Genomic DNA, 25,964 nt, shown 5'->3' with positions numbered 1-25,964 from the left:
CTGTTGTTGACTTAACAATTTGACACTCTTGTTTATGGCATCAGTAATCTCCCTAGGCTCTAGTCATGAGTTGCCAAGGCTATGGAAGCCTTTTGAGTTTGCCGACTTTGACCTTATTTAGACAAGGTTATAGTCGAAGTGGAAGTTCTTATGCACCCTTTGAGTGTTATTCCCGCCCCAAATCTCCAGGGGGTCTTGTCCCTCCTCCAACAGTAAACAGAGTTAGAAGTGGACTAAGGCATTGTTTCTACCACACCACAGCCTCTGTGCCCTTATTGCAGGAGAAGCTCATCACTCCGGTCAGGACACCCAGGACACCGACAGCCCTGCATGCCTTCAGGCCACAGGATTGGCCTGTATGAAGAGGAAAAACACACCCTCATTTGGAAAAATCAACCACTGGTCTCAAGTTTGGGGTCTTAAGTTCTAGCTCTTCTTGTTCCCAAAGCTATGTGTTTCAACATAGTATGAGGAACAGGTGGTTAGATTCTAAAACTTCCCAGCTCAGTGTGATGTGATGTTAGGGTCAAAAGAGTCCTCCCCATACACCTTAGACCATTTGCTTGGGATTAAGAAGAAAATCACTGCTTTGTGGCAGACTTCCCAATACAATGCTGTAAGAGAGGACCCAGGCAGATCCTAAACTGGGGAGATCATCGAGAATCCAGAGAGGTGAAGGTGGCTGGAGTTCACAGGACGAAGAAGCTGGAGGGCAAACTGCAATGGGTTCCCTGGGCATATAGAGCAACTCCTCTGTGTAAGGAAATGACCAGAAGCCAGGAAACAAGCCACCTTGAAGGGATAAGAGGAAATAGCTCCTGGTACGTACACAGAGATGGGACTCTTGCACCCCCCCAGCCAAGCCAGGAGACTCCATAATTCATGGAGCACTGAGTAGAATACTCAGAAGGGTCTCACCTCAACAGTACAGGGGATCAGCATGTACAAAATGCTGTTATGTCTGCATGAAGTTAAATCATGAAAGATGTAAAAAAAAAAAAGACCAAAAATGAAGTTTTTAGCAGTGGTTGATTGGTATCTGAGCTAAAAATACATTGGATGAGCTTAATGATAGATTACACTGCAGGGGAAAAAAGATTAGTTTATTTGAAGACACCAAGCAAAATGACCCAAAATGAAACTCAAAGAGTAAAAATAATTTGTAATAGAATCTGTGAGCTGTATGACAATTCCAAGTGGCCTAATACACACTTAATTGGAGCTACCAAAGGAGAAGAGATAATGAAAAGACACAGTTTTTGAAGAAATAATGGCAGAAAAAGTTTTCAAGTTTTATGGCAACTGTAAATTCATAGATAACAAGAACTCAGTGAACCTCATACATAAGACACAAGAAGAAAACTACATGAGGGAATGTCATTATAAAATTGTCCAGCACCATAACAGAGATCAAAAAATCTGAAAAGCAGAGACAAAGGCTACATATAAACAACCAAAGGTTAAGAATAACTGTAGAATTCTGAGTGTCTGAGGAACAGAGCAGGTGAGAGGACACTGGAGCTACATTATCTTTCTAGAATGAATGAAAAAAAGATGTTTTTGAAGACATGCCAAGCTGAAAGAATTAATTAACAAAAGAACCACACACCAAGAAATATTAAGGGAAGTCCTGGGGCTGGCATTGTGGTATAGTGGGTTAAACTGCAGCCTGTGATGCCAGCATCCCATATGGGTGCCTGTTTGTGTTCTGGCTGCTCTGCTTCTGATCCAGCTCCCTACTGATGTCCTGGGGAATGTAGCAGAGGATGGCCCAGGTATTTGGGCTCCTGCCACCCAAATGGGAGACCTGGAAGAAGCTCCTGGCTATGGCTTGGCCCAGTGCTGGCTATTGTGGCCATCTGGGGAGTGGACCAGTAAATGGAAGATCCCCCCCCCCCCCGTCTATCTCTCTCTCTCTCTCTATCACTCTCTATCTCTATCTCTATCTTCCTGTTTCTCTTTCTCTTCCTTTCTCTGTAACTCTGACTTCAAAGTAAATAAATCTTTTTTAAAAGAGGGGAGGTGGTCCTTCAAATAGAAGGAAAATGAAGCCAATGAAAATGTGGACCTGCCAAAAGGATTGAGGAGACCAGAAAATCTGACTGTGTGAGAGAAGGGAAGGCAGCTTAGAGAGGAAGATGATGCAAAGGAACCCTGTTGAAGATACAACCCAGAGCAAGTGTCTGCCCTAGAAGACGCCCTGGGTTTCTGAATCCTGAGTGAGACTGCTGTTCTTGGTCACCGTGGTGGACTGATAAACCAAGTGGGTGGAATGCAGTACATTTAAGTTTTGCATTTTGGTAGTACTAGTGAATTTCCATCTCCCTGGGAGATAGGTGGCCTTTAAGTATTATGTTTTTAAGATATGAGCACATTGAAGATATAACTTGGTTTTCTGGAATACACACACACATTTGAGATACAATGTATCACAAAACTTGGAAGTAAAAGAAACTTTTAGAACATATATTTTTTGGTGGACAGTAACAGCAGAAGAAAAAAAATATGGTTGAGCTTTTGGAGAAGGAAAGGATAGGTGTGTGAAATGCATCTGGCAGAGGTCTTATAGTCATTTCTTATCAACAGTACTCAGTGCCTTTGATATGTAGGAATAGAACTCTGAGCTTCAGCATTGGCATGCTGCTTCAGTTTGAGCACCCTAAAGAGAGAAGTGGAGCTCTCATTTGCAACATCTTTTACTTCAATCATTGAAATCATGTCAACTTAAAAAAATTATCTTAGGGAAAAGAAGGTATTATTAGTACACAGAGAGGGCACAACAGATCCTGTGTTTTTAATATTTCACCCATGGCAGGTAATAAAATTCACTGCATTTCTGAGAAGACAAATCCATGCATCCCTGGGAGTTTCAGCTCTACAAAACTGCCTGTGATCCTTTTTCTCAGTATGAAATAATGTTCTTGTTTTCTCAGCCCAAAAGCATAACTGCACAGGTTAATTATCTTAAAAGAAGTATGGAACTAGGGGCTGACGCTGTGATGTAGTGGGCTGGGCCTCGGTCTGCAGCACTGGCGCCCCATTTGGGCACCAATTCAATTCCTGGCTGCTCTCCTTCCTATCCAGCTCTATGTTATGGCCTGGGAAAGCAGTAGAAGATTGCCCAAGTGCCTGTGCCCCTGCACCCGCATGGGAGACCCAGGGGAAGTTCCTGGGTCCTGGCTTTGGATTCGCCCAGCTCTGGTCATTGTGGCCATTTGGGGAGTGAACCCGCAGATGGAAGACCTATATCTCTCTTTCTCTAACTCTCTCTATATCTCTCAAATAAATAAATAAAATCTTATAAAAGAAAGTATGAAATTATAAAACTGTTTCCTTAATTTTTAATTAAAATACTCAATTTTCTATAATTTTGTTTATGAAATGACAACTTATGGGACAATAAAATACAAAGACTGAAATATGATACACATTGATGTACTTGGAATAGCTATGGTCCTTGACATTCCAATTGAGTCATTTTTCATTACAGTTCATTCAAACATCAGTTGATGCTGTAGATGAATTGTTTATGGGTTCATGTGGTTGTTTCTAAAGCGATAGATATCTCCAATGTTATGCAGTTAATAATTAGACAGAATGGAACTGGTAGCCTTATCATTTTGCTGGAATTTAAGGCATGATGCATTATATTTTACAACATAATTTTCTTCTGTTTGTAAAATGTAAGTAATATGAAGATCAAATTAGTGTATAAAGGCAGTTATAAGGGCAGTAGGGAATGAACATAGTACTCCAAGGGATAATAAAAAACAGACTGTATCCTTTCTTAAGCATGTACCTATGTAGGATTTTCATTATCACTGTTAGGTTTATTACGGTATTTCTCTGCACCATCTTTTGCTCACTTAAGATTATAATACCTCTATGATAGTGATATTTAAGTCATTCCCTTTACTACTTCATGAAACATTAGTAGCTAATGTTCAAGGAAGACGATAATTTTTTTTATTAAATGTTATACTTGTGGGCTCAGGAATATCAGCACCTACTGAGTACTGACCATCTGCCAAGACAGCACAGGCGACTTTTCTCATGGACAGTGTCTCACCTCATTCTCACCTGCTCCTAATGAAAAAGTATCTGAAACCCATTTTTCAGATGATGAAGCAGTTTTAATATGTATTTGAGGTTCCCGGGCCAGTGCGACAGTCACAAGTCTGTCTGAACTTTAAATCCCTGCTTTGATTCACAGTAGCAGACTCTGTTTCTTCAATTTGACATCTTGGAAGATTGTATTTCTCTCCTTGACCATCCTGTCATTTGAGTCTAAATTCCACTTTTCATTTGGATGACAGAATTCATTATTTTTTTTCCTGGGTTTCTTTCAGGAATTACAGTTTGAAAGGCTGACCCGAGAACTGGAGGCTGAACGCCAGATCGTAGCGAGCCAACTGGAGCGATGCAAGCTGGGGTCGGAGACGGGCAGCGTGAGCAGCATGAGGTAGGGGACTCTACGCTCTCTCGTTCTCCCTGGTTCCAGTAGCCTCGCAGAGTCAACATGGTGTTTATGTTCGCCTTTCCAAGCCGGCCGTGGAACTGGAACATTTAGTTAGATGTTGGAAAGAAATTGCAACGGAGCTGATTTAAGATGTTCAAAGGATGTCCAAATGGCCTGATTTCCACTTGAAACTCTTTTAACAAAACGAATGCCTGACCTGAATACAAATTAAACATAATTTTGCACAAAAGGGAGAATTTGCATTTGAGCAACTTGTTGGAAGTCAGGAAACATCAAATCACAATCTCCTAGGTTTGATTCTTTTTCTTCTCAATGATCCGGAGTTGCAGATCCCTGAAATAAAAGAGGAAGAGAACATTTTGCTGTAACCTTTATTACGGGCTAATGTAGAATGCTAAGTTATAAAGTTGGCTCTCAGAAATCAACCACAAAGCAATTTCCTGTCTGTAAAAAATATTTAGTTATCTATAAATATAAGTGATTCATCAACTAAGGTTTTTATTATAATCATGAATATTAAAAAAAAGATCTTTAGTCACTGGACCACAAAATAAGTGATCCTTCTTAGGACTATGGTTTCATATTTAAGATAAGGGCATATAAAAATGTGTGTGAGTGTGTGTGAAAGAAAGATAAATGGAGCTCTGGAACTTTCATTTCTGAAAAATGCAGTGTCCTTTATTCCTCTCTCTTGTATGATCTTCTTTAGCGGACATGCTGTATCTTTGGGGAGGTGTCTTAGTGAAGAAATAATAGCAGCTGTGGCAAATAAACTGCAATGTGTCGGTGATTGGACACAGTAACCCTGTGTCCCATTTCACACAGCAGACTGGACATGGGGTGTCCTGTGCAGACAGTGACCAAGGACCCAGGTTCCATCTAGTTTGAGGGCCCTGCCATTTCCTGCAGCTTCATTCTCAGTTGTGTTCACTGTGTCAACACACTCCCAGTGCACTGGGGAGAGCCAGTCCCCTTCATTCTCCTAGGTGGAAGAGGGGCAGGGCTTCTTGGTCTTGGAAAGTGGATACTGAGTATCATGGGTTCTGAGCCACCTGCTGAGGAATTGGGAATCCCTGTGACCCCAAATCGGTGACAGCTAAGAGTTGCTGTTAGATGATAGTGGATGGTGACCATAGCCACTGGTGTGCCACAGGAGGCTGCTGTTGTGACAGAGAGCAGTTACTCTGTGATTTACTTTCAACTTCTTAAAAACCCTCCTGCCCCTTATTTGATTTGATTTATATTGAGTAGATTTCTTAAATCAAACACGTCTTAAATCAAACACGTCATTGAACTACCAAAATAGACAGAAAATGATCCCATGACACCCTTTGGTTCTTTACATTGTATCATATATGCTTGGCTCTCAGCTCACTATACATCATCAGCAAATCAGTGTTAAATATTCATTAAACAGTATTTCAGTAAAGATGACGCTGCCTAATTATTTCCCCTTGCCATGTATAATATCAGTCTTCATCAAGCTTAATTATTTTGTCTGTTGGAAATCTCTAATGATTGAATCTATGTTTGTATAATACAAAAATTTTACTGAATTTTCACGGAACAACCAATGCCTAGCTCCCACGGTTATTTCTTGGTTGTAACCTAGTTGTTTGCTCAGCTTCAGAAATGCCCCTTTGGAAATTCAAGTCTTCATTAAGGGTGGTAGACTAGCCTCATTAGCACATTAAAAGAGATGTTGCAACAAAAATAGAATGCCAGCCATATTTTTAAAAATGAGGACAGTTAAAGAATTCTGTGATAATTTAGATGTTGATTTATCCCTCTCATTGATGCTAGGTTGGTGAGTTTCTACAGGAGCTGAAGCATAATCAAGTAATACTTTCCAGACATATTTTTTATATAACAAGTAGAAATGAATAACAAATAACATTTGACTTTTCTTCCACCTCTGTTGATGAGAACAAATTCTCCATCTTTTTCTGAAGGTATACTTTCTGGTAATTACATCACTATGTGCACTTAATGGAAAGATGTTGTTAGTATTCATTTATAGCAGTCAATTTTATAGCATCTACTGAATGCCAAGTGAGAGTTATGGGAAGAGGAATCTGGAGATACCTATTGTGCCAGCAGATCTGCTATAAGTAGCTGCAAGCGGGAACATTCTGACCTCTCTCTCTTCCTCTCTCTCTCTTCCTCTCTCTCTCTCTCTCTTTCTTGATATTATTTATTTATTTAAGTGGCAAAGTTACAGAGAGAAGAAGAAAGAGAAAGTTCTTCTATCTGCTGGTTCACTCCCCAGATGGCTGCAAAGGCCTGAGCTGGGCCAATCTAAAACTAGGATCCAGGAGCATGTACTGGGTCTTCCATATGGTGCAGGCACACACGCCCACCCCCCCACCCCCCACCCCAGGCCATAATCAGAGAGCTGATTTGGAAGAAGAGCAGCCAGGACTTGAACCAGAGTCCATATGGGATGCCAGCACCGCAGGAAGAAGCTTATCCTAATACGCCACAGTGCTGGCCCTCACTTATATTTTTCCAAGATCTTATTTATCTGATCTCTTGAACTCTCCCTAGACTTTTCTTTTAAAAAAAGATTTATTTATTTATTTATTTGAAAATCAGAATTATAGAGAGAAGGAGATACAGAGAGAGATCTTCCATTTTCTGGTTCACTCCCCAGGGCTAAGCCAGGAGCTTCATCCAGGTCTCCCACATGGTTTGCAGGAGCCCAGGCATTTGGGCCATCTTCTGTTTTCTCAGGCTGTTAGCAGGAAGCTGGATCAGAAGTGAGCAGCTGGGACACCAGCCAGTGCTTGCGTGAGATGCTGGCTTCACAGGAGCCAGCTTTACCCGCTGTGCCACAATGCCGTCCTCTCCCCAGACTTTTCTAAACATCCAAATGTATGTTGTAGTTCCCAGAATTCAGACGAGTTAGCAGTCATCTAAATATTCTTGGCCATCTGGAAATGAATTTTTGGCACTTTTTTCTAGAGCTACAGTTTTGGCTTGACCTTATCTGGCTCCTTACTGTCTTAGTTTTCCTCACCCAGGACTTGTTATCACAGCAAACCTTTCCAAGCAGTTGGATCCTAATTCCTTCCACAACTAAAGAGTTTGTCTTCATATTTCCTCTCTGTTTCTCAAGAACCACCCAAGTCTGAGATAGGAACATTCTACAGATGCTGCCCATCATTTAGAGTCCCGATCAAGTCTCTTTTGGTAGTAGCCCACCTCTGACCACTGACCAGTTGTGATGGTCTGGCTCACACCCCAAAGCCCATTCCTTGACCATGGCATTGTTAGTGAAGTCTTGGTCTGGCTGTCTAATGAGACATCCAGTCTTCTCGCAGGTCTAGGGCTCTGCGTGGTTCTTCAGAGTTCTGTGACCCATGTCTTTGTCTTATTCTCCATGGAAACTATATTGTTACCCATTCCTCTCCCTGCAGTCAGCCCAGATCCCTCCTCAGGTTGTGAGATTGATCTACACAAGTCATAAATCAGAACTGTGTCTGTAGAGGTCCTTTCCCTACTTCTCCATTTCTGCAACTACATCATGTTTTCCTGTGTCAGTCCTTATGGTCATGTGATCCCTTCTTGTTAGACTACCTCTTAGATTTCTTATCTCCCCCCACAGACCTGGTGGCCCAGCAGAAGCTGCTGTCCTCTTGAATGTCTTCCTGTTGTGTCCAGTTTTGACTAGGTGCCCCTTCTGTGGGAGTCATCCTAAGTTAACAAGCATTGGAATAGGTTGGGGCTAACATACTTATCAGCCTTTCTGGAGGCAGAATATTTCAGTCTCCAGTTGAAGGATGTGTAGGGACTTTGTCAAGTTCTGCTGAAAATTTTAAGGCACTGAAATACCTGTTGATGCCACTCATATTCCTTGATTTTCATGGGCAGCAGGAAAATAATGGGAGAGAAATTGAATTTAAATCACAGTTGGACTTACAAGCTGCTAAAAGAGACTTGAGTCCCAGAAGACATGATGGTGGTGGTGATGGTGGTGGCAGTTGTGGTATCGGATGATAGCAACACTTTTGAGGAGTATTGGTTAGTTGGTTAGTACTCTTAGTTCTAAGTGTTTTACCTGTCGCCTCACTTCCTACTTATGCTAATCTTTTCAGGTAGGAATCACCACTGTCTCCACCTTGTCAGGAAGCCAAAGCAGAGCAAGACAGGAAGAATTGATTCTCGGGAGGATATGACCACATGAAGGGTCTGGCAGGTTGACCAAATTAGGGAGAAGCCACGGGGGGATAATGCACTAGGCCACAACATGAGATGTAAACAACCCTGCAGTAGACTACCTTGGCAGCTGGGTTTCTTAGGAGCCTCAGGGCTTGGCTGAGGAAACTCCTTTAATAGACCTGGCACTGGACAATGGAAGGCTACAGAGGAAGGAACTCAACCTGTCAGTTTTCCAGCATTGAGGACTTGGATGGTAGCCCAAGGACAGGAGAAAGACGGTGCCAAGAGCAGGCCATGGAGAGCAGTGGCGATTGTGATTCCATACGCCCCATCCTTGCACACCCTGTAGCACCTGCAGAGGGAAGTACCACAGAAACAGACTGGCTAGCAAGTAGGCATAAGAGCATCAAAGTCTGTGGTGCTCTGATGCATGCAAAGCCTGTGGGTGAGCCCTGGGCCATAGGAGAGATAGCAACATCAGTTTCACTGTGTGAGGTACCACAGTTAGTCACTGTGCTCCATGTATTACATGCTGTAGGAGTGGAGAAGCAGGCAAGTAGAATACTGACACAAAATGTATTTGAAAAATGGAGCCATTTGTTCTCAGGGGAGATAGGATTCTTTGGTATTTTGGTGAGGTTCTGACCTTAAGCCAACCTCTCTGTGAATCCCCTAGCATTTCAATGATGATTGTAAAATAGACAGGTGTTGGTACCAAGTCTCACCCATGACCATTCAGTGCTGGAAGAAACAGAAGGGACTCAGATCCTCCCAGTCTCTCTTTCTCTTCCTATTGCTCTTACTCCTTCTAGTACTCTTACTTTTTCTGTCTCTTTCTTTCTCCACACACATTCATTAATATATACATATATGGACATGTATATATAATTACATAGTATATGATGTTATTAGTTATTAATGACATATGATATGAATGTGGATAGCATTTCCCAGAGTTTTTTGTTTGCCCCAAGCAATCTTCTAAATTCTAAGCTCCTCTGTAGTATTTGTGCACAATGATGGGCAAACCCAATTCCCTGTTTGGTAGACAGAAAGGAGGAAATGGAGCTAGGGTAGACCCTTGAAGTTCCCAACCACATTACCTCTGTAGTTTTCACAACTCCCTGCAAAGCGCCATTTTCACCTTGTTTGATGAGGAAACAGGCTTCCCTTCTTAGGTAACTTGAGCAGAGCCATGCAGACAGTCAACACTTAGCTCCATGCAGACCTCAGCCACAGTTCCCAAACCCCTTGTTTGTCCCATACCCTAAGCCACTGCTTGAGCCTGATCATGTCTACATAGGCTTCACCAGGCACCGATATTTATCGGACATTATATCTCTCAAAGTCCAATTGTTGGCATTGTGTGTTTATGCAACTGTCTCTTTTCCTGCCTGGACTGTTAGCTGGCCAAGACTGCAACCCTAGCAAATTTATCCTTGTAGTTCCTGCACGAAGATGGTGCCTGCCATGCAGCTGTGACTCAGTAAATAATTATTAAATCTACTCAAAAAACGATGACTAAAATTTTGGGAAATATAATCCTGAGGTCTATACTATTTTGTTAACTAGGCACTTTTCCTGAAACTAACCAATTTTTCTGTGGACTTCTGGTAATCATCTCCTCCTTTGTTCATTATTTTGATAATTCTTTCTGCTGTATTTGGGAATCACCTCTTTATGTTCCTGGACAGCAACTTGAACCTTATGAAAGCAAATCAAGTGCTCTTCAGAATTTCAAGCTCAGCCAGTTTCTTCAACTCGTAGCTCATCGGGGTCTCTAGGTGTGCATCTCTCAGCACTAGCCCCTCTCTTGTCCATCCTGGTCCCCAGGATTATTAGCTGGAAGAAAACTGGTAGCTGGTTGAGGTAGACAGAATCCTAAGATGTCCACTGAGATTCTGTCATCATTGTTCACAGCCTTTAAAATCCCTGGGACATGAATATGAAGGCACCTCACTCTTATAATTGGGTTACATTTTATGTCACAGTTGACTTTAGAAAAGGGATATTATCTAGGTGAACCTGACCTCATCACACAAGCCCTTTGAATCTGGATCTGGAGATCAGAGACAAAGGAAGTCAGAAATTCAATTCCAAGCTAGAGATATCTGACACAAGATAAATTTGCTGTTGCAGGCTTTGAAAATGGAGGTAGCTGCTTGGCTAACAATGCAGATGGTGTGTAGATGCTAAAAATGATCTTGAGCTGCCAGCAAGCAAAGAAACCAAAGCCTCAATTCTATAACAAAAAGGAATTAACTCAGCACACAACCTGAATAAACTTGGAAGCAGATTATACCCCAAAACCCTCTAGAAAGGAAAATAGCCCTGAAGAAATCTTGATGACAACAGAGCAGAGAGCACAGTCATGGCTGAACTTGCAAAGTCTGTATGACTTTAGCTGAAACAATAGGTAGTGCTTTAAGCTGATAAATTTGTGATAATTTATTATGCTGTAATATGTAACGAAAGAGCTTTCCAATGAATTTCTGTTGGTCCTATAGATATATCAGCTAACTGAATTATGAGTTTTTGAGAAAAAATAAAATTTAACTTTATGACATTATGTATTCGATTCAGAAGTTCAGTATATAGGGGCTGGTGTTGCAGTGTGGTAAGCTAAGCTGGTGCCAGCATCCCATATTGGCACCAGTTCATGTCCCAGCTGCTCTACTTCCGATCCAGCTCTCTGCGGTGGCCTGGGAAAACAGTAGAAGATGGCCCAGCTGCTTGGGCCTCTGCACCCATGTGAGAGACCTTAAAGAAATTCCTGATTCCTGGCTTCGGATTGGCCCACCTCCAGCCATTGCAGCCATTTGAGGAGTGAACCCACAGGTGGAAGAGTTCTCTCTCTGCCTCTGCCTCTCTGTAATTCTACTTTTCAAATAAATAAATAATTAAATAACTTTAAAAATATGACCACTGTGGCCATTTGGGGAGTGAACCAGCAGATGGAAGACTTCTCTGTCTCTACCTTTCTTCCTAACTTTCAAATATATCTTTAAAAAAATAATAAAAGTAAAAGCTTAGTGTATAGCCCATTTTATTTTTCATGAAGTGTGCATACACTTGGACTCATAACTTAACCTGTGGCATTGATTCTAAAATATGGAAGTATTTGAATGTAGAGTGGAATGATAGTCTACTATAGAATTAGGACAAATAAATAAAACAATCATTTTAGCCTCCACTTTAAAAAAAATTTTACTCAGCACTGATTGGAGAGTACAGTCATGCAGCATTTACCAACTAGGATGTGTTCTGAGAAGGGCATTTTAAGAGATTTCAGTGTTGTTTGACCACCTCAGAATGTACTCACACAAATGAAGATGATGATGACAACACTGCTCAGTGGTGTCATCTAAAGGGAATGCTGTTGCATGTGCAGGGTGTCGTTGACTGAAACATTATGCAGCACAAGTCTCTATGTTTAAAAAGAAAAAAAACACATAAAAAATATAAACAATTGCTTGCTCCATATGAGATTTTCTGTCCCATAGATGAACTATCCGATGTTTTGCAATCAGAAGTTGCCATGAAATTCTGCCACATTTTGGAAAAAAGGCTGAGAAAGAATAAACTTTAAATATGACCAGAAAACATTCTGTTTATTAGCCAGTGTTGTGAAGCCAAATGCCAACGATTCTATAAATAGAATCACACTCGTCTCCATATCTACAAAACAGCCAGGCTTATTTTAAAGAAAATGCTGGTTTCTGGTTAAGTTAGTTAACTGATTTAGGCAAGAAACTAAATCAAGCAGTCACATACTTTATGTCAGGATTAAATTTACTCATTTAAAAGTATTATCAGTGAATTGTCTTAAGGAAATAAGTCCTATATGAATATGACTGTTCCCCAAAGTAGGACCTTGTGTCTGTTTCTTGTTATCCTGAATATGCTTGCCAGTGAAAGAATGGATTTTAATTTTTTTGTAGAATGTTTTAAATTATATCTATAATTTTATTTTAAAATTAGAAAGTAACTGTCACTTCCCTTTCTAGGAAATAATCATTTCTCATGGGAGTGAATGATTACTTCTCCAGCAACATTGTTCTGTTTGATTTAAACCAGACAATTAGTTTATTGAATTGATATTCAGAATTAACATTGCAGCAGTCATTTTCAGTCTTTTAGACTCTGCCTTACTGTGCAAACAGAAGAAAATACAGGGACTGTTGACGTATTTTAGAAATTTTCTTCTCCACTGCCAGTATTGTTAAAAATTTTAAGATGCGTTTTCTGTTTCCTTCCCACCTAAGTCCCACAACAAAAACCTCCCTCGGAGCCCATTCCCTTTCCTCTGGAGTCTTCTGAACCCTCGTTCTCAGAGCTCCTCTTCTACCACCTTTCGTATTATAGCTGTATGGTTTTTCCAGTGTCCCACTCTCTGTAGACTGTCTTTCCATCCTCAGATTATTTTGTTAGGATTTCCGACTACAGTTTTTCATTTTTCCTACATAAATTTGGAAAAATCTTCTGGAATTCGCTCGGCGTCTGCAAGATTCACCTGCAAGCTTCCCAGCACCATTAAACTTCTGCTCAGGTTTCCACGCAAATCTTTCTCCTCCAGAAATAGCAGGGGCATTTGCAGCTGTTGCTGGTTTCACAGGGAAGCACTTCTTCCTCTAATCCTCCTCGTTCCCTGGTCATCAGCCCTCTGAGCCTTTCTCATCCCGCCTACAGTCCAAGGTCACTCTCCTCAGCCATTTCTATCTACTACCCCAGATTCCTTTGAACTCCTAATCCTGAATTAAATTTACAACTTGGATGAAAGCCTCTGCCCTCCCTCACCTCCATTAAGAACTGGTGGAGCCTTTCTCACCGCAGAAGCCAGTGTTTGTCCCGCATCTGTTTCCTCCACTGGTTTGCAAGCAATTCCCCTAGGACAGAGGCTAGGGACATATGCCATAGCCGTAGCTGGTATGCAGGTGGTAAGTGAATGAATCAATCAATGAACATACAGCACTTGCAGTACTATCCTCTGCTGTCGTTTGGCTAAAGCATCAGTTTTATTCATCTAGAAATGTCTTCATCTTTATATCTTTAATTATATATAGAACACATACAGTCGGCCTTCCATATCCATCAGTTCTGGATCCATGAATACAACCAACCATGGAACAAGCACACACTCATTGTTACATAAGCCATAGAGTATAACAAGTATTTTTGTAGTATTTACATTGTATTAAATATTATAAGTTACTCAGAGTTGATTGATTTAAAGTATACAGAATGGGAACTGATACCTCATGGACAGCAAGGGATGACTGTATATATATTTCTATGTATTATTCTATGTATGATTTATTTTATATAGTGTATATTTTACATTTGAATATGTAATATTAAGTATATATTTACATATTTGGGTTATTGTTTTATATGAGATATCATATATAAAATGTGATATGTTATTCTAACCTTCCTAGATCACACTATTGCATTTCAGTTTTCATTCTGGCTGTTTTTTGTGAAAATATCTCTTTGATAAAGTGGTGCACTGGGTTTCAGGTCCAGGTGTTTTGCTTTATTCTGGAGAAGTCTAGTTGTCTTACTCTGACTTTCAGTCTGCTCGTAAAAACATGATGATCATTTAAAAAAAAATCATCTATTATTTTTCACTTTATGTCTCTGTGTGGGAGCAAACTGTTGAAATCCTTACTTAAAGTATACTAAGCTGATCTTCTGTATATTAAGATAATCGAAAATGAATCTTGATGTGAATGGAAGGGGAGAGGGAGTGGGAAAGGGGAGGGTTGTGGGTGGGAGGGACGGTATGGGGGGGGGAAGCCATTGTAATCCATGAGTCGTACTTTGGAAATTTATATTCATTAAATAAAAGATAAAAAAAAAACATGATGATAGTAGTGATAAAAATAGTAACATTAGTAATTTAATAATGATAACAATACAGTATTTATTGGTCAGTGTCCATGGACCAGGAACGCTACTAAATGGTTTCTGTAGATTGTGACATGTTTCCTAATTAATCCTATCACTTAATCCCATTTTTTCCTTGTGTAGTTAGGAACTTTGGGTTATGGAGAAGAAAATTCACTTTCTTTAACTGCAACAGTGTCTAGACATTGATTTTTTTTCACACAGATATCTCTACTTTTCAAGCATACACATTAAAATGCCACACTGCAATACTATCATTCAGTCTTTCCCTGGTATGTTGAATCATGTAAGCAGCCATCTAAATGTCCATTCCATTGTTACCCTACGAATGCAAACACTGTTCCCTGACTTCGCATTCCCTTCCCTCTCCATCTGCTGCAATGATTATAGCTTTTAAGATTCTTCATCTGAATGTGCTTCTGAGAGTGAGCATTATACAAATAAGGAAAACAGGTTAATAGTGTCTGCTACCATTATTGTTAAATACAGCTGTAGAAACTGTTCAGCATTCTCTAACAAATTGCCAGTGAATAAATTATACCAATACTTATGTCTATAAAATACTAGTTATCATATTAAACATATTGTTCTGAATTTCTATAATACTCAACTACTCTAATGCTTACATTTTTTTGACCTATTTCTCATATGAAGAGCTACAGCTTAACACCTTTCCATCAATTGTGAATGTTGGCTTCATTTATTTCAGAAAACTAATATTAATTTTACACCTAAAATGAGTCAGCATACTAAATGTTGGAGATATTTACATGATAGAACAGAAGTTTTAGAAAAGCCAATTCCATTGAATTTCAAAATTTAATATTCTGATTGGTGAAGAACTGAAAATCTTAATAGATTTAATTAGTCTAGAATAGTCTGTATTTTCTGTTATCCTTTAAGCACTTTTTCATAGACCTGAAAGAGAGAGTTTGTAGTTCTATAAACTAAGATTAAATATGTTCTATAAATTAAGATTAAATATGTTATTATGTTACTACTAAGTTTCACCTTGGAAAATGTGTTCAGTCTCTATCAATTTTGTTTTTTATCTACAAAAGGGGGGATAATGTTCTATAATTTGTAAAGATTAAATGAGAAGTATAAGTAAAGCATCTCACACACACTAACTGTTACTAGAAAATCTTATATAGCTTTTCTTTCTTGGCAAAAATACAGAAAAATCTTTTCATTGATATGTCCTTCCCCCTAATTTTTCTACAAAATATTATAAAATTGTTCCTTTCACCATGAACTCAAAGATATATTGGGATAGGATCACATTCATCTGCTTCATAATATAGACTAGACAGCAACCCACAGATTGACGAGATGAAATGGAGGAAAGCTCAGACCAATCCCCCTTTCACACAGGGCAGCTTTTGTCTAGACATAATGCTGAAGCTGAAGGTGGGATCTTCGATACTGGAGAATCATGAAGAGTAGAGCGTGGTACAGCAAAGCCAGACACGTGCCAGGAAACATAATGGAATAAGATACAGAGGCCAGTGATTCTTTAGATAAATATTTTTCAAACAGGGAAGAACAAATGATATAACAACCAAAAAATATGCATTAGTCCACCCAGGATGCATACATATAGGAACATGGAAGGAAGTAGAGGGTCTGTTGATGAAGGCATTTGTGTGCCCCTCCCCTCATGTCCATTCTGCTTTTGTTGGGGTGCTGTGGATTTAAAAGCTTAAATTCAAGAATTCAAGTTAACATGTTTATTTTGTTTTCTTTTTGATGGATGTTACAGACGATTGGAGGCCAGTTGACATTTTAAATGACAAAATTTGATTGAAAGTAGAGGAGATAATTTAAATCAGTCAATAGTGAGATCACTACAGTTCTCAAAACACCATGAACATCATTTCAAGTGTTTACTTATGAAGCTGAAAAAAGAAATGGGAGTAAAGCAGAAACAATTCAAGAAACTCTAGGTCACAGTAGGAACACATTCCAGGTGTGACTTGGGTTTCTTTCTTTTCTTTCTTTTTTTTTTTTTTTTAGATCTATTTATTTGTTTGAAAATAAAATCAGAGTTACACAGAGAGGAGAGAAAGGTCTTCCATCCACTGGTTCACTCCCCCAGTTGGCTGCAACGGCTGGAGCTATGCAGATTCGAAGCCAGGAGCCAGGAGCTTCTTCCGGGTCTCCCACGCGGGTGCAGGGGCCCATCTTCCAGTGCTTTCCCAGGCCATAGCAGAGAGCTGGATGGGAAGTAGAGAAGGCAGGTCTCAAACCGGTGCCCATATGGGATGCCAGCACCACAGGTGGCAGCTTTACCTGCTACGCCAGCACCAGCCCTGTGACTTGGGTTTCTGAGCCTCATTTTCCTCACCTGTAAAGTAGGAAACACTGAGTTCTTCGATTGGCTCCAGCTCTCTCTCCATTTGTGTGACAAAGGGAACTATGACATGGTCCCTGACCTTCGGGGGTTTGTTGAGAAATGCACAGAGAGGCATATAAGCAGACAAAACCTGACAGAATATGTTAGTGCTGTAAGAGAACGGGAAAGGGAGCCAGAGATGGTTTCACAGCAGCGTATTGTTACTGTGTTGAGGCTATGAGACATTGGCAGGGAAGGAAATGGGTAAAGACATCGCTTAGAGGGAAAGTGCAGGGGGAAGACAAGGGCCAGGAAGACAGGGGCCAGTTGGGATGAGGGTGAGCAGAGTACAGTGTGCACGGTGTAGACTCTGGCTGGATAAGAGTGGAGACTGGAGTGTGTCCTTCTGTGCTGCACATGTCAAGCTGTGTTGAATAAGCAGTAGACTGTCAAGGAATGTGGGTGGAAGCCCATGGAAGCTGGTCAGTAGCACTTTAGTGATGGCAGCCCCTGTCCAGGAGATAGGTCATGAAAATTTAAAGCAAAGTAGAGGTCACTTACATAGACGTTTCAGAATCTCAGGTAAGAGGATCTGAAAACCGATGTCAAAGAACACAAGGTAAGATTGGGAAACTATTATTTATTCAGAAAACTTAAACAGTTGGCAGGCTAAAGCAGTACTGTAAGCTTAGCTTTTATCCCAAGTATTACCCATTTTCAACAAGAACCCTTTGATTTGTTTTATTTCACTGTGTGTGAATGTATTCTAATTTCCTTTTGCCCAGGAGAAACTATCATAGAATTTTAAATTTAAGAGATTGCTGCGTTAGCAGCAGGCAGCAAAGATGCTGCCTAATTTGTTGACAGTAAAGCTGCATTCATAGGCCCCAGTCTTCTCAAACATCTGTTTTGTTTAGTACCTCAAGAGCTGAGGAATTTTAAAAATTGTCACACATTGTTGCTTAGTCTTGTGCACTTCTTTCAGAATGTAGCTCTCAGCAAGATTTTATAGAAAATATCTGTCCAAGGAATAGACTGCCAGCTTTACTAAAAATTTAGAAATTAACCTTCCCTCCCTACTGTGTGAAGGATGCTATCCACCTGTCGAGAGCACATTGCCACCTTGACATGCCTCATTTAAAGTAAAGAGTCTAATTCTGCTTTGTGGGACTCACATATTGCTGGTCCTATCAAAAATTCCAACAAATACGACGCTCTAATTTAAGGAGATGACATCATAGGATAGTGGCTAAGGCAATGGAATTTGGAACCAGTGATTTCTGGTTTGCAATCTCAGCTCTGTGTATTCCGGTGTGCTATTGGGTAATGCTGTGGTCCTTGAGAGACTGCGTTTACCGGTCTGTGATGGGGGGCCAATGACACTTACCATAAACATTTGTTGTAAGGACCAAATGAATATGGCTCTATAAGCAAATAGTATAGTGTTTCCTAGCAACTTGTGGGCTCATCCTCTGCTTAATTGATTTCTATAAATATTGCAATTATGACTCGCTTGTCACAGAGATAAGTAGGTAGGAAACATTCTGATTTTCACAGAGAAATATTTTATGTATGTCTTCCCTTTTTATTTTTTTACCATCTGATACTTTTTCATGTTAATGTGGTAGATACAAAGAGAACGATTCAGTGTGCAAGGAATCAATATAATGATATTCCCTTCCTCTCAGCTTCCCTCCTCTCTTGTTCACTTTATTTCCTTTAAAAGTTAACATTTAGTTGACTCTATTCTTTCTTTTTTGAAATGACGTATTTTTAATTTATATTGCACTCAAATGCTTAGTGTTCCACTAAATTTAGTGAGTGAATATGATGTTATAAAATTAACTAAAGATACAATATTGTAACTTCCCATTTTTTACCAGGGAACACCACAGTAAAACAATGTTCTTAAATTAGTGAGTGAGTGATATGTGTGTGTTAACATACGTGATGCAGTGAAATATTACACTGTCTTGTACAGACTGATCCATAAAAATTGTACATGGTCTCAGGTTGATAGTTGGTCAAGGTCACTATCATTTTGAGATCTGTTTTCTTCTAATAATACATTTCTTTTAATTTTGTAACCTGGTACTAAAAAAGAATTATACCAAAGAGATTGTAGTAGGAATAGAAATAATCCACAATTTTACCTAAATATTGCATTGTTACCATTCTTGTAAGGTTAAGAGTGTTTGATAGAGGGGCCGGCGCTGTGGCGCAGTGGGTTAACGCCCTGGCCTGAAGCACCAGCATCCCATATGGGCTCTGGTTCTAGTCCCTGCTGCTCCTCTTCTGATCCAGCTCTCTGCTATGGCCTGGAAAGACAATGGAAGATGGCCCAAGTCCTTGGGCCCCTGTACTCACATGGGAGACCCTTCAGAAGCTCCTGGCTCCTGGCTTCGGATCGGCGCAGCTCCGGCCGTGCAGCCATCTGGGGAGTGAACCAGTGGATGGAAGACCTCTCTTTGTCTCTGCCTCTCCCTATAACTCTTTCAAATAAATAAAATAAATCTTTTTTAAAAAAGAGTGTTTGATAGATTATGTAAACTAATGGCATTCTCTAGGATGTATGACTGAAAGCTGGCCGTGTAGATGATGCTATGATTAATCACCAAGGGTAAATGAATGGAAGTATAAATTTCTGTTATTTTTCTGCTGTAATAAGAAGCAGTACAAGATATCACTAATTCATTCATTTGTTCATTCAACACCTAGAAATCCTGGGTGCACTGTATTTTACACCGTGTAACAGATGCTAGGAATACAGCTGTAGAAAAGAAGAGCAAGTCACCTGTTCTCCAGGAAGTGGCAGTCTTATTGCTGCTTGCAGGCGGTTACTTCACTTAACAGGGTAATAACAAGGCCCTGCCTTAGTTAAAGCTGCTCTCCTGAGTATCTGCAACAAAATGTCTATCAATCTTCTCATCTTGCAGGCTACAGACCATCACTGAAGAGAAAGCAGTATGAACAAGAGGAAAATTCAAAGAGGAAATTAAATGAGCCTGATCTATGTAAACTACCCTTCAGAGTGGGGCTCTAGTGGAGCGTTGTGAGCTTACACCTGATCCTTTCAAACGTTTGTTATTATGTTTGGCTAATGAACTAACATTCCAGTGGGAGAAACTCAATCAGAACACAGCTTTGAGTTCAACTCTTAGAGTCAGAACAAAGGAAACATAACATAAAGCTCCATTGAGTATTTGAAACATTTTAAAGAAATAATGGTAAACTTCAAAATAAGGGAATCTTATGAAACAAGATATAAAGGAGCTAGCAGCGCTTCTGTGAGAGGAATAGATTGAACTTACTCTACTATTCCCAGAGAGAATGCCTTCATTTTATGTTGTGAAAATAGAAAGTCAAACAAATCTCTGAGGTGGTAATTGGACACGGTAATACTTCCAAAAAAAAAAAAAACCTATTATAATATAAGAGACTATATGATAGGCTATTTTTAAAATGTTATCATTTATTAATAGCACTTTGGTTATAACACTAGTAGAATTTGAGATTATGCTATATAAATATAATTTTCAGAAACAAATATTTTAAGAGAGGGGATTAAACAATTCATGGAAAACACATTCTATGAAAACAACTATGTGTGTATTTCAAAACTTTTTCCCCCAAAATGCACATATTTTCCATTATATTTTATTTGAACTTTCTGATGTATTCCCGTAAAACTGAGAATGTGCAGTATATGTCTGGCGATGATTTTAAAATTATCACAACTCTTTTAAGGTAGAAATCGACCATTAATTGTTGGAGACTCCTCTCTGTAGCCCCAACCCCCTCTGTCTCTCTCTCAGTATAATAGAGATGAACCCTTCTGAATTTTTGTTTATTCGTTCCCTTGAGTTGTTTATATTTTCCCATATGTGTGCATCTTAATATGTCAAATATTATTTGATTTGCATCATTTGAAATTTTGCATCGATGTTTGATATTCTTTGCAACTTGCATTTTTACTTTAAAATTCTGTTTTTTATATATATAAAGGGAATAAATTTCATGTATTTCATATGTCCAGTTTTAAGAGCATAATGATACTTCCCTCCCTATTCACCCTCCCTCTAAGAACCCAGAACTCCACTCTGCTCTTCCACATGGGTGACAGGGACCCAAATATTCGGGGTATCATCTGCTACCTTTCCAGCCACAATAGTAGAGAGCTGAGAATCAGAAGTGGAGCAGCCAGCATTTGAACAGGTGCCCCATTGTGGGTTGCCAGTGCTGTAAACAGCTTAATATACTGGATCAAAACACTGGCCCCAGTTTATGTATTATTTTTCACTGGTTTCTCCTGTACCACATTTATCCTTCTCTGGTAACATTTTCAGGGCTTGTAAGTTTTGCTTCTATAAACACATATCAAGGGGCACCATTGTGTGAATACTTCTTATGTTGGTGTGCCAAGGATTCCCTAGGCATAGAAAGAAGAACAATGCCTGGATTATAAAATTGTAGTGTCTTCAACGTCTCTCAGCAGTTCCAAAGAACTTTCAAAATCAGTTAACTCCCATCAGTAATGTGTAGTACATTGCTCCATGTACTCAGCAAAGCTTAATATTTCCCAAATTATCTTGTGGCAGATCTAGTGGATTTGAAGTTTGCATTTCCATGATTCTGCACTAGTAGAATATTTGTCCATTTTTCAGATAAATGTTTATTATTCTATTTAATGCCTATGTATGTCTTTTGCACATGTTTCTATTGGTTGTTTACCTTTTTCTTAATTATTTAAATTCTCAATGTCATGTTCTTCAGTTTATGACTTGTTTTCTCACTTTCTTATGGTGTCCTTTGATGAAACAGAAATGCTTATATTTTTTACATTTGAAAGAGAGAAGGACTGGAGGTAGTGGGGAGGTTGAGCTTTCATCCACTGGTTCACTCCTCAAATTTCCATAATGACTGGGTCTGGGCCAGGCTCTAAGCCAGGAGTGTCAGCTCCCTCCAGGTCTTCCACATGAGGGTCAGGGATGAGGTCAATTGAACTATCAATGGCTGCCTCCCAAGGTCTGCAGTGGTAGGAAACTGAAATCAGAGCCAGAGCCCAGAATCACACTCAGATTCTCTGATGGAAGATAGGAATGTCTTAACCCCCTTCTGAAGTGCTCAGATAAATCCCAGCCTCAGTTTTATTTCTTTAGGTTGATCTGTCTGATTTCTTTAGGTTGATCTGTCTGATTTCTTTGTGGTTTATGATTTTTAGATCCTCATTTAAGAAATCTTTAAACTAGTCTAAGAATAATTAAATCAGTAAGCCAGTTTCCTTTGTTTTTCCTAGTTAATTGTAAAGGTATATCTTTTTACATTGAAGTAATTGGTTATTTTGTTTATTTCAATATGTCAGGATGTTTAGGTTCAATTTTCTTGTTTTCCTTATAAATAACTGATTGTCCCAGTTCTGCTCTGAGTGAACAGTCCTTGTCTCACAGCAGCAATGGCATCTCTGTCATGATTCAGTTGGCTATTTCCAGGAAATTCAGGGAGGAGTTCAGCTTTATCAATTTAAATCTTTCTATTCATGGAGTTCCTGCCTCTTTGTTTAGTTCTTTTAAAATACCTTTCACTGAAATTTAAATATTTCTTCTTAAAGGCTTTGCACTGTTCTTTGTTTAATTCATTCCTAGGCCCCTTGGAGGTTTCCTTGCTCTTCGAAATGTTATTTTAAAAGACACATCTGCCAAGAGTTTTTTATTTTTTTGTATAGAAGTGCAATAGACGTTTATATAGTGATGTGATAACAAGGAAATTTGCTAAATACTCTAATTACTTCTAGTAATTTATAGACTCCTTTAGGGATTTTTATGGAGCAATCTGTGAAAATTACTGTATTGTGTCTTACTTAAATCATATGATTTCTGTTTTATTTTGTCTTGTTGTGCCAGTAAATGTGGAGAAGAGTAGGCAACCATTTTTCTAAGACAGATGTACTAGGTTTGTTATTTATTTTTTACTTTTTTAAATTTTATTTAAGGTATACAAAATTCATTTTATTTAATGGTATTCCATTAATCTTTATTATTAAAGGAGCTGCCACAGTAAGTTTCTCTTGATAACAGCTTTATTAAGAGATCATTTATTTGCCGCACAGTTTACTTGTTTAACTTGTAAAATGTCATGGTTTTTAGTCTAGTCATCGTCTTACAATCAATTTTAGAATATTTACATCACCAGGGCCGGCACCGCGGCTCAATAGGCTAATCCTCCGCCTTGCGGCGCCGGCACACCAGGTTCTAGTCCCGGTCGGGGCGCTGGATTCTGTCCCAATTGCCCCTCTTCCAGGCCAGCTCTCTGCTGTGGCCCGGGAAGGCAGTGGAAGATGGCCCAAGTGCTTGGGCCCTGCACCCCATGGGAGACCAGGAGAAGCACCTGGCTCCCTCCTTCGGATCAGCGCAATGCGCCGGCCGCAGTGCGCCAGCCATGGCGGCCATTGGAGGGTGAACCAACGGCAAAAGAAGACCTTTCTCTCTGTCTCTCTCTCTCACTGTCCACTCTGCCTGTCAAAAAAAAAAAAAAAAAAAGAATATTTACATCGCCCTAAAAAAGAAACTGCATACTTTTTGCAGCACTAGCCTGTATGCCTTAGATGTGCATTCTGAACATTTTGTACAAATGAACCATGCAATGTGTGGTTTGTTGTTGGCTTCTTGTACTTACACCTTGCTTATTGATGTATCAAAATTAAGTACTCCATTTATTTTTATTGGCAAATAATATATATTGTAGAGGTATATCAGATTTTGTTTATCCATTAATCATTGTATAGTTGAGTGGCTTCTGCTTTTAGGGTGTTATGAATAATGTTGCTATGAACATTCACATGCAATTTTTATGTTGACATGTGTTTGCATTTCAAAGTGGAAGTGCTGAATCTTTCTGTTCAATGTAACCTTTCAGTAGGGTCACTTCCTCTAATGTAGGTAGCCCTTTTACCAACAGTTCCTAATTTGTAAGTATTTAATCACAAAGGGCTATTTCACTTTGGTTGTAGCCTATGTTTAGTATTCCATTGTGTGTATGAACCGCAATTTATGTATGACTCACTCATATATTGCCATTTGGATTATTTATGGTTATGGTCATTGGAAAAGGAAATTACTGTAAACAAGCCTTGTATAAAAGTCTTGGTATGATAAAATCTTTCTTTTCTCTTGGGTAAATACCTAGCTGTGGCATGACTGGCTCATATGGCAAATGTATCCTTAACCTTTTAGAAATGACTGAATTATCCCCCAAAGTACATGTACCATTTTCTGGTCCTATGGCATTATATTGGTGCTCTTTTATCCTGTTTCTGGTATGCCAAATTAAGTTCCATTTTTCATCTCTAGAAGTTTAGCATTTTTTTTATTCAATTCTACTTTGGAGTATTGAATGATCTCTTCTTTGTTTTAATTTCAAATTAGTCCTTCATGTATTTAAGCATATTTAATGGGTTATTTTCATATTTTTTGACTCTCACAGCTCCACTATCTTCAGTCTTTTCAGAGTGATACTTCTCTTTATTCTTTTAAACAAAATCATTTTCATTGAAGGTTATTTCCTCATATATGTATGATATGATTGTGGGGTCATGTTCCTCGTAACCAAAGTCTGAGTTTACAGAATTACTTGAGGTCTTACTCTTCTTGGTCTTTCAAGAAAGGTAGGTCTCTTCTTCTGCCACGTGTGAGCGAGTCCTGCTGACTTAGGAGCATTTTGAACTAAATTGTTGGTCTGCACTGGGGAGAACTTCATAAGTAGCATCAACCTGGCATTAAACACATGTAAGGACTCTTCTACATTGAAATGCCTGTGGTACCCTTTGTGTTTAGATTCAGCTGTCAAAGGATGCATACCTTCTTTGTTTGGATTTTTCCAGTACAGTAGTTGCTTTTTAACCATGGAGGATGTGTTCTAAGACCTCCAGTGGATTCCTGAAACTGTAAATAGCCCAACCCTGGACCTCGTCTTTCCTGTATTTAAATACAGTCAACAGTAATTGCTAGTAAAATAGAACAACTATAGTGATGCACTGTAATAAGGTTTTGTGAATGTGGCCCCTGCCTCTCAAGATATTGTACCATACTTACCCTTTCTTTTGTGATGATATAAAATGATACAGTGCCTGTGTGATGAGATAAAGCAAGGTGCATGGCATAGGCATTGTGACGCAGTGTTGGGCTACTGTTGACCTGCTGATAACATGTGAGAAGAAGGATCATTAAGATGTGATGATGCGTCTATGTCCATACCACCCTGAACAAACCCAGTCTCATCTGATCTTGGAAGCTAAGCAGGGTCAGGCCTGGTTAGTACTTGGTTGGGAGATGTGATAATGTACATCGACCATGCGTAGTTGAAGTTTGGGGGGGACACTTGTCCTTGCTAATACCTTTAAGCATAAACTATGACATCATCCATCATTTTATCAATGAAGGGATGAAATGCAACCAAATAAAGGAAAATGAGGCAAGATGACAAGAAACCCTCAAACCATTTAGTTGTTACAAGCATGAGTTAGACAATTGATATCAGGCTGGACTTATTTGTTAGTGCATAGTTAGAAGAAACGTCTTCTGCCCTCTTACCCAGCACATTGCTGGTGCTTCTTCCATCCAGGATTGCCTGTGTATATGGAGAACACTTACAGTGAGTGGCAAGCACATGGCCATAACCTGTTTGATCAGTTCCTCTTATATTTTAACATAAAGAATCACTGTGCAAAATGGAATGTGTATAGACCTAATCCACATAGAAAATGATGAGCTGAAGAAAGTTGGTCCCAACTACCGGGATGCCTGTCAGAGCTCCCTGGGCACAGTTATAGGAGGGAGGTGTGTGTTTATCCAGTGCTTGATGTGTCAGTGCCATTATGTACCTTGCTTATCCTGAGGCTGTGATGTGATTATATAATATTAATAAATAAGAATGCTTGAAATCAGAAATGAACTGCAAAGAGAACCTATGACTGCCACAACACCCCAAAATGACTTAGCCTCCCTTTCCTTCCTGTTGCTGTACTTTTTTCATGGTCTGCTACATCAGACCGATAATGCTTTATCAAGACTTTTTGGAAATCAG

At 39.4% G+C, this 25,964-nt stretch overlaps 1 protein-coding gene across 6 annotated transcripts in view; it reads left to right on the top strand.

Annotated features, from left to right (window-relative positions):
• The window catches only part of CTNND2 (catenin delta 2), a 993,743-nt gene that overhangs the window by 371,700 nt on the left and 596,079 nt on the right, over positions 1-25,964 (top strand). For all 6 annotated transcript variants that reach the window (XM_089312616.1, XM_051853868.3, XM_051853869.3 and 3 more), the window contains one exon: positions 4,350-4,462. In XM_089312616.1, coding sequence (XP_089168742.1) covers positions 4,350-4,462 — 113 coding nt within the window. The remainder of the gene's footprint in view (positions 1-4,349; positions 4,463-25,964) is intronic.

This window comes from Oryctolagus cuniculus, chromosome 14 (genome assembly GCF_051225735.1).
Source record: "Oryctolagus cuniculus isolate XC-2025 breed Fujian yellow rabbit chromosome 14, ASM5122573v1, whole genome shotgun sequence".
In the NCBI taxonomy this organism is placed as follows: Eukaryota; Metazoa; Chordata; class Mammalia; order Lagomorpha; family Leporidae; genus Oryctolagus; species Oryctolagus cuniculus.
Note: the sequence above shows the minus strand (reverse complement) of the source record. Positions and strands in the feature narration are given on the sequence as shown.